This window comes from Centruroides sculpturatus, unplaced genomic scaffold (assembly GCF_000671375.1).
Source record: "Centruroides sculpturatus isolate CEXI.00-Female unplaced genomic scaffold, Cexi_2.0 scaffold1238, whole genome shotgun sequence".
Taxonomy (NCBI): domain Eukaryota; kingdom Metazoa; phylum Arthropoda; class Arachnida; order Scorpiones; family Buthidae; genus Centruroides; species Centruroides sculpturatus.
In genome coordinates, this window is record NW_019385448.1 from 138762 (window position 1) to 148169 (window position 9408).

The window sequence follows — 9408 nt, forward strand, 5'->3', positions numbered from 1 at the left end:
AAATGGGCAATGTTCAGCAGCTCTTTCTGCTCTTTCTTATTTTAACATTATATCATAATGTCATTTAGAAGGTATTTTAAAACGTTAAAAAGGAATTTAAGTTAAATGTTTATTACTAGCAAGGGCTCATTTGAACTGATATGAATATTGAGAAGTATAGCCAAAAACTTCCATCATAATACACCATGTTGTCTATTTGCAATGACTATCAATTATTGTTTTGGACTGTAAATGCAAGGCATTGGTGATTGTAATAAACATCTATTTCAGACAAGATGAAATAGGCAAAAATGTATCTTAAAATCAAAGAAATACAATACAGAATGAGTCACTAACTTTTTTACTTCTGATAATGTTTTAAGTATTGCTGCTACATAAGCTTAAATATATAAATAATAAAAACATTAAATGTTTCCTTCAATATCCTTTAATTTTCATCCAACCTATTTTATGTTGCAAAACATAATATATCAAAAGTGAAAGATGTGGATAATTCATCATGTATATGTAATGTAAACATAACAAAATTAAAATTTGCAAATCATTTCATTGTTTTACTCCATTAATTTATTTTTACTGCTATGCATTTAGAAATATCAATAAATTAAATTTTTTTTCCTTATATTTTTGATACTGCAATTAAAATGAAAATTGAAATGAATATGTGCACACCCCTACAAAAAGTGTCCAAAGTCCATTCTCATAGGGAATACTGTCTTAATGTAAATTATTACTACATATTTTTTATTTATAGATATTGAGAAATGAATGAAATACACCACAAAAAGAGCTAGAACTGTTGCTATTGTATTGGACAAGAGTCAAAGGCTTGTAAAAATGTTCCAGCAAATATAGCATGATAAAAAATAAACCCTAGTGGAGCACTTAAAGACTATTGATAATGTTTCAGACAAGGTACACAGTAGTAATTCTCAGACCTTCACCAATTAAAAAAAATGACTCCTATAGATATCATGAAATTCCACAAAATATACACAGTATATATATATATATTGCATGGACCCTATATAATGCCTCATATCATCAATTCTGAAGAATTTATCTTAGAAATTTTGAGGCATATTCAGGTCTTTCTAGAAAAATAATAAATAAAAAAAACCCATAAAGATTCCTTTCCTTTTACTTAGATACTTATCTAAATAAACCATCTAAGATATTTAGCAACAAAACCAAAAGTCAAAGCTTCTACACGGAAATTACTCAGGATGAAAGTTGTAGCTTAAATCAATTATTTGTCATACATGTAATACACTTAAATTAATATAAATACTGTAATTCAATCTTAAAAGATATTAAAGCTACTGAAATGCAAAATCAGATTTGTAAAACTGCTTTTGTTTTATTTTTCAACTAAATAAGCTTTACTATTGCTGTTGCTATTATTTTAAAAATTAAAAAAAAAATCAATACTGTAGATTAGTTTATACTGATTACATTTCAATACATATAATATGTTTAAAAACAAATTAATTTAACAAGAATTTGATTCAAAGTATTATATTTTGTTTTGATTTGAACACACAACATTCAATGCAGATAATTATTTATATAATTAAAAACGTATTGGTTTCAAAGATGTTTGATGAAGTTTAAGAAAACAGAATAAATGCTTTTCAACAGAACAACGATGAAGAATTTAGTTCTGTTGAACAGTTCTATTAAATTTGAAAAAGAAATTCATAAACATGTGTATATATATTATATAAATTATTAATTCTAATGTTTCTAATTTTAGAACAAAAGTGAATGTATTGATATTGAATATAAAAGCAATATAATACAGAAGCAAGTTAAAATCATATATATTAGAGTTTCAGGAATTTAAAAATTAATTCTACTGAAATAGTAAATCCTTATTGATTAATGGGAGTACACTCATAACATAATTGCTGATTTGAATATCTCTACTGTTTATGTCATCAACTTAAAATTTTGCAACTTTGTATTATTCTGCATCAATATAAAAAGGCAAAAATGCTATTAAAACAACTTCATTTTCATAATATATATTGTGCCTACTTAAATACATTATCTGGTGTGATTACTGAAATCATTTGATTACAGCTTAAAATTTCATAATTACCTTGGATAATCATTTACTCGGAACAGATTTTAACCACATTTTATAATCAATAACAAATTATGATTCTAAGATTAAAGACTACCTTTCAATAAGCTTAGTTATAGTTGTCACGGGTTCAACACACTAACTACTTACTTTTGGGTAGCGATCCTCCCCATCTTCAGAGCTACTTAGTACTAATATTCAGTAGTTCTGAAGGTGGGAGGATTGCTTCCCAGAAGTACACATTGTGTTAAATCCTTGGTTTTACAACTAAGCTTATCTTAACAAAAAGTAATAAATGCAAATTCTACTTATAGCATTCTTACCAATATAATAAAAATAAAATAGTTAAATAGCTAAGCTCAGTAACTCTCTAAATTTCTTGTTTAGTATCCAAATCAATAGAGTGGATATTTTGTTCCATACATTTAAACTGTAACGAAGCCACAGAAAAAGATATTTAAGTACTGTAAATTCATTTCATTACGTACAAAAAATATAAACTCGTGTCACTTTATCCTATAAATCTGTTCGGAATTACAGCTTTCGTTAAAGGAATTAACGTCGACAGAATTATACATACAAATTCTTCCTATATAATAATTAAAATTTTGATTTATCAATTATTAAGATCACATTAATCTCATTTTCATTTAAGAAAAATGTTTTTAAACACTTTTACTAATAGATTTTCTCGAAACTTTTTCCAATTCAAATAATAGATTCGTAACAAACTTATTACGTTTTCGGTACAAATAAAAGCCACTATTAAATTAACAATAATTTTCGAGGAATAATTTCGAAATCAACAGATCCGACGGGAAATTTCTATTCGAGAAACATTAACTCTATTATCGCACATACGTTTCCGTCAAGAAAAAAAGTTTAAAATTTAGTAACTAAATTAAAACAACGTTAAAATTACGAAATTTAATACCTATCCGCTCGACCGACATTCCTACCGAAATAATTATATTAAAATACCTTAAAGTCTTATAAGATTAATTAACGGCAGATAACGAAGAAGTTACCAAACAACGATAACTTTTTTCCCCGAGGAATTTTAATTTTGCAGGAATTAAAAATAAATAAATAAATTAGGTATTTTAATTCATTTGCATTGAGAATTTGGCATAAATAAACAGTTTTATATATTTACATAAATTGTAGATAATCAGGAAAGATTTAAGAGTAGAAGGATAGGACTTATATAGTATTTATCAATAGACACTAATAATTAAAAGAGAAAATAAATAAATTCAGCCGCTTCCATTCATACCGGAGTTTTCTAATTGATCTCTTCCTCCCACTCCCAAACGCAATCCACACGTTAAACGGCCCCATTCAATTAGTTATTTTCTAATTTTTTTCCTCGCTCCTTCCGTTGTATTTAACGCTAAACCATTACCGCATTTAATAAATGTATATACAGTATACTGTATATAAAACGATCGCGACCACAGATGAAGGAAGAAAACTTACGGCTTTGAGAGCTGCTAAGCGATCCTTGGTCATCTTCACGAAACTTAATGATATTCCGAGTAATCAGTTCTTATATTCTGCGATTTCTATAATAATAAATTACTCTCCGAATAGATTCGACATTTTCACCATATACATCACCAGACGTTCGCGACCGCTCCCTCCCTTATCCTCCGATCGATTAACTGTCAGAGATCGGCCGTCGCCAGCGACCTCTGCCGCCTGTACGTCGGGTGACGTCACGGAAATTTTGAGAAATGCCGCACTCGAGAAAATGCTGCAAGTCGTTTTCACTTCTCTCGAGTTTTTAATTAAAATCTCCAAACGGAATTATTTTATCTCGAAATATTGCAGAGGAAATGTCCAATAATATTTTACTTTATTTATTTTACCATACAAAAAGGGAAAAAAATGAAGTTAAGATTGTTCCCCGAAAACGTCGAGTGATGATGATAGAAACGACTAAAAATATGAATTTGAAATTACAGTCGACCCCCTATAAGATCATTGATTTTTCTGTTTTATATGAATTCCATGTTGTACGAGTCACTTAGATTTTACAAATACGTGTGCCGGGCTGTGAACGGCTCACATATTTGTAAAATCTAAGTGACTCGTACAACATGTAATTCAGATAAAACGGAAAAATCAACGATCTTATAGGGGGGTCGACTGTATTCCTAGTTTTTGGGATTATATAAAATCGATGAGTTTTTACCTAACGAATGCAAATTTGTATAAAGAGAAATTTTTGACTAATCTAGAGCGATAGTCGTCAGTCTGTCGCTCCGAGGAAAAAAATTTTGTTACGTCTGGCCACTCCATTATGAGTCTAGCTGTAAACCACGAAGAACACGACAAGTGACCTTCTTACTGCTCGCGAGATAGAAAAGGTTTTAAAAAATGTTTCCACTTTCGGATATATTCTTTCCTTGGATGAGAGGAAATCTCAAACATTCGTCAGTCTATCCCGAACGCTTTTACCCACGGATGAAAACTGAACAAGTTCGATTCCTAAGCTATAAAAAATTTGCTTTGGAAATGTATTCGAATCGCCTCTCACAAAATGCTAACTGTGGTCATAAAACTGAGCGATCTAACCGTAGAACCATAATGGCCGGATACCAGCCAACTGCTCTGAGGAATCCAGCAACATCGCTTTCTATCGGCTACCCTATTGTGGGCTTGGCCGAACATCATAATTGCTTTCTAAAAAAGTCCTATTAGTCTCCCAAGGGGAAGAAGAGTAAACCGTACAACTATTTAATTGTTTGAAATAATCCTGAAAATCTGTACCTATTTTACGTTATCCCTCCATAGTTTGTGCTTGAAATCGAAGTTCCTGCAAATGTGTCTTCTCCGCAATACAGAGAACTGCAAATTACTTTCCAAGGTTTTTTTTCGGTTTATGAAATATATATCATTTAACATTTTTTCTTTCAAAAAGATAATTTTAAAATCAAATATAAAATTTATATACAATGTTTAATAGCAGTGAAAAGTATATATTTGTCTTTCAGTGATGAAGCAGTATGTATACTGCAAAGACTATTGAAAATAAAGCTAACCTACTACCATCGTTCAAAGTATATAAATAACATAAATGCTTCGTTATAAATAAAACATTAATTTTGAAAATTTGCATTTTCAGTTTTATTTAAATTAACTTAATAGATTTTATTCGAAAATTCGTTTTCGACTGTATAAAATTAACTATAAGAGAGGCATGATGGATCTTAGAAAATATTAAAGTCGAAGCCAAAGACGAAACTCTAGAGGTAAATTCACAACGATCCGACCAGGACTGAATTTATACACAATATAAACAAGCTGTAGATTAGAACTTCGTGCCATGAGGCTACTACAACCTTAAGGCTTCATATTTTTAAATATATTTTTATTTAATGACGAGGGAAAGACCTCTTACATGTTCTAGCTTAAGGTTATAATGAGTTTAAATCCAATCTTGTATTTAATAAATTTGTCCATTATTTTGTATAATTAACGACAAATAGTTGTAAAAGAAATATCTTCAAAAATCCTAATAAGAAAATTGAAGAAAATTGTATACTGTACATTCTTTCGAAGATATTTTCTGTTAAACAAGTGACTGATATGGGATACTTTCAATGTTTTATCCATGCATATTCTTTTGATAGTTTATAATATTTAGTGACAATCTAAAAACATCATCTCGGATTGGATCGTATGTTCTTTAGTATGTCTGCAGATAGCAGAGTATTCTACTGTCCACCAGTGGCCAAGCGGTTCCGTTCCCTGAGTACTGGAAGTTCGTTCGTGGGTTCGCCCCCTTGCCAGGACGGGTTGGCCACGTGGAGTTTTCCGGGTTTTCTCCACGTCTTTTTAAGGATCAGTTACCCTTAAAAGGATCTCCCGGAAGGCATCCCCTAAGCAGATCGCCCAAGTGTTCTTTTGCCAAAACTTAACTAGAATAAACAAACGATAATCGATCGCGTATGATGCAATAACGAGATCTTAAATCATTTTTCAATGTGGATCGTTCGACATAATGTACTAGAGAAAAGTATGATGAGATAGCACGAACTTAATGAATGCGCCAGAGTTGCAACATCTTGACGTTGCCACGAAATTATATATTGTATCATCATCGCATGCAAGAAATACAACAGAAGTATGTAATGGAGAACAGTAACAGATAAAGTCGAAAAATTTGGCTTATCGTGATTCACGAATTTGCTGTTATTCTCAAGTCAGTCATGGGTTCGTCCTGATCCACAACAGGAGTGTCCGGGAGAAGAGAAACAGGAAGCACGTCCTGGTCAAACCGTCCATGAAAATTTATGAAGTTTTCAACCCGGACTCGAGCGCTCAATGGAATTCTTAATCGGTTTTCAGAATTTATCTACAGAAAGAAACGCCTTATTCCTTTATGAAATTTCTATGAAATTTTGAAATCTAAAAATGCGCTTTAAATATTCGAGGCATTTTCCGGACTCTTGCAAGCGCGACTCCCTTGCACGAGTCCGGGATCTGTACATGTTGGGGTTCAATCCCACTTTTTTATTTCTCTAAATGGAAAATTGGACTGGAAGTGACCAGAAACTAATTAAATAGTAGTAATATGGCCGATTATTAATTATTTAACAAAAGTGCCAATGTAATATTTCTTCTATTATATGTGAATCAATAATAAAGGATTGGTTTGACGGGATGCCTCTCAAAATTTTCTATGGAAAGCTGATCTTATTCAAGTGAAGAAAAACCCGAAAAACTCCACGTAACCAGCCATTGGTCAGGAGCAAACCCACTACCAATGTTTAGTGGTTTTATCCATTCAGCCACCGTGAGGAGTATCAATAATAAAAATGATTTCATATAATATTACTCAATTATAATTCTCGCGTAAATAATGGTGTAACAAGATATTTTATGGCGATTCTTATGACGACTTTACGGACTTAAAAAAAGAGAAGACAGCAGATTATAACTCCAAGGAAACGAAACCAAACGAGTTTAATAAGAGTACTGATATTCGGATGATCAAAATGGCAACAATATTAGCTTGCTATTCTGGAGAATCCACGTTCAAATTCTCAGAAATTGATCCGGGTATATCAGGTCCCGACCCTCCCCATTGTAGGCCAAGTCAATAATGACGGTCACGATAAAAGATACTTTTAGTGCTTGCTGAGCAGAAAAAGTTAAAAGTAATTACTCTGTATGGTTTCGTTTCATTCCGATAATAGAGCAATTTTCCAAAACTAGAAAATTGAGCGTTTTCAATCTACAGATTAATAAGCGATTGATTAATCGAAAACTCAGCAAGCAACAAAGTTTTAAATCAAATAAGCAAGAGATAAAGATTAAATTTGAACAATTAAGTTAATTATTAAAATTAAAAATTACCAAATGATAATGGTACGAGTAATATACTTGGTAAAACGGATATTAAGTTTCGGTTCTTTTTACCAAATAACGCAAACATTAATCTTATGATAATATAAACCATGGCGAAATATTACACTTGGCACAAATCTTACATTTTTAATAGACACGCGATTATATATTTTCTAATTAATGTTAAGACTTATTCCACTACTTGTTAATGACAGCTGCTTTTTAACTTTACAATTGTTATTTTTTGTATCTCTATTGGAACTATCAATATGTTTTATCCAATAACTAGCTGACCCCGTCACGCGTTGTTGTGGCTCAAAATATATCTGTTATAAATGTATAACACTTCCCCCGTGGGGGGAATTTTTCGAAAAATCCCTTCATAGTGTACATTCTCTCCACGTACCCTATTAAAACGCCATCAAAAACGCAAAAAACCGCATCTAAAATAGTATAAACAGAAGCGGAGTTCTTCACCGTAAGCCTTAATCCCGTCCATCTCTCTCCCAGTGGGGGAAATTCCGACACGTATATAAAAACACGTGCGTATTCGAATGCGGCGTTGTGTGAAAATTTCAAAGGAATCGGTAGGAACAAACGAACGTTACATTTTTATTTATATAGATAGATAGATGATGATCCGCTTTAGTTCATCCTCACAGAAAAGCAAACTCGCGGAGTTAGCGCCATCTGTTAAACATAAAAGCCTTAATCCTAGATGATATCTTTTAATTTATACGAATGTTAATGGAATAATATACAGCCTATGTCCACCCCGAAGTTCCATTCTAAATATTGGTGAAAGAATTTTTGAAATCGGATGAGTACTTTCGGAGATTACCTGCTGCATCCAAACTTACAAACTTTACCTCTTTATAAAATTAGTATAGATTCTACAAATACGTAGTACAACATTTCCTATAGAGATTAATCATCGTCATATAAGCGGAAGAAGTGTGTATTATTTTGAACTCGAATGTATAAGTTTAGTTTTCTAATAAATCCAACGAATTCCATAAAAAATTCATTTCTTTTGTTGTTGTAATTTTTCTGTCGGAGTATTTGATATATGGAAATGATAATCGAGTCTGGAAGTAGATGAAAGCTGGATTTGACCAATAGATTTTTACAGTTCGTCGATATTTACAACGATTTCACATTAAATTGTTTAACGACAGTTAATTACCCTTAACTGATATTCGCACAAATGAAAATGTGGAAAGAAGTCCTTGCGCCTGTAAAACTGCTTACTCTGCATGGTTACTAAGCTTTGAAGTGAAACGGTATGAAACAGTACTATCAAATTTCATGTTGTAATACAAATATTGAAAATTATGTAAAATTAACCAAAACAAAATCAAGTGTATAAATAAATCAAAAACTGTTATCTTAATAAGTAATAAAGCATAATTATTTAAAATAATAACAAACCATTCAATAATCATATTTACTCATATTATTCTCTTTTAGAATAGCTTTTAACCTAGAATTAATTACTCCAAGAATTTTTCGGGGCAGTCAATACCGGATTTGCCAAGAGCCAAACCTTCACTACCTAGCCATCTCACTGTTGGCCTGGCCAAACCCGCAATGAACTTGATTAAAAGGCCCTTTTAATGCCCAAAGGGTGGAAAATAAAACCTAGAATTGTAAAGTATTTTTCAAATTTTATACGTTAAACTAGCTGCAAGGACCCGCTTCGCTGGGTTTTTATTTGTTCGTACATTTGTATGTAATATAGTTTTTTTTATATATATAAAAAGACTGTTTTTCTAAGTAATCTAGAATCTAGCTGCAAGGACCCGCTTCGCTGGGTTTTTAAAAAGTAACGATAGTGAAGATTAAGATAATTACATTATAGCCAATCTTACCCGTTTTTACAGAATGCAAGAATTAGGTCCCCCTGTTTCCAGACTAATTAAGACCTGGTCCCGATTCTATTTCTGAACGTCTCCTGTTCA

At 31.6% G+C, this 9408-nt stretch overlaps 1 protein-coding gene across 1 annotated transcript in view; it reads right to left on the bottom strand.

Moving 5' to 3' along the window:
* Nucleotides 1–3762, bottom strand: part of LOC111639106 — a 135643-nt gene extending 131881 nt beyond the window's left edge. The window contains exon 1 of the mRNA XM_023384884.1: nucleotides 3569–3762. Coding sequence (XP_023240652.1) covers nucleotides 3569–3601 — 33 coding nt within the window. The 5' untranslated portion in view covers nucleotides 3602–3762. The remainder of the gene's footprint in view (nucleotides 1–3568) is intronic.
* Nucleotides 3763–9408: the final 5646 nt, after the last annotated feature.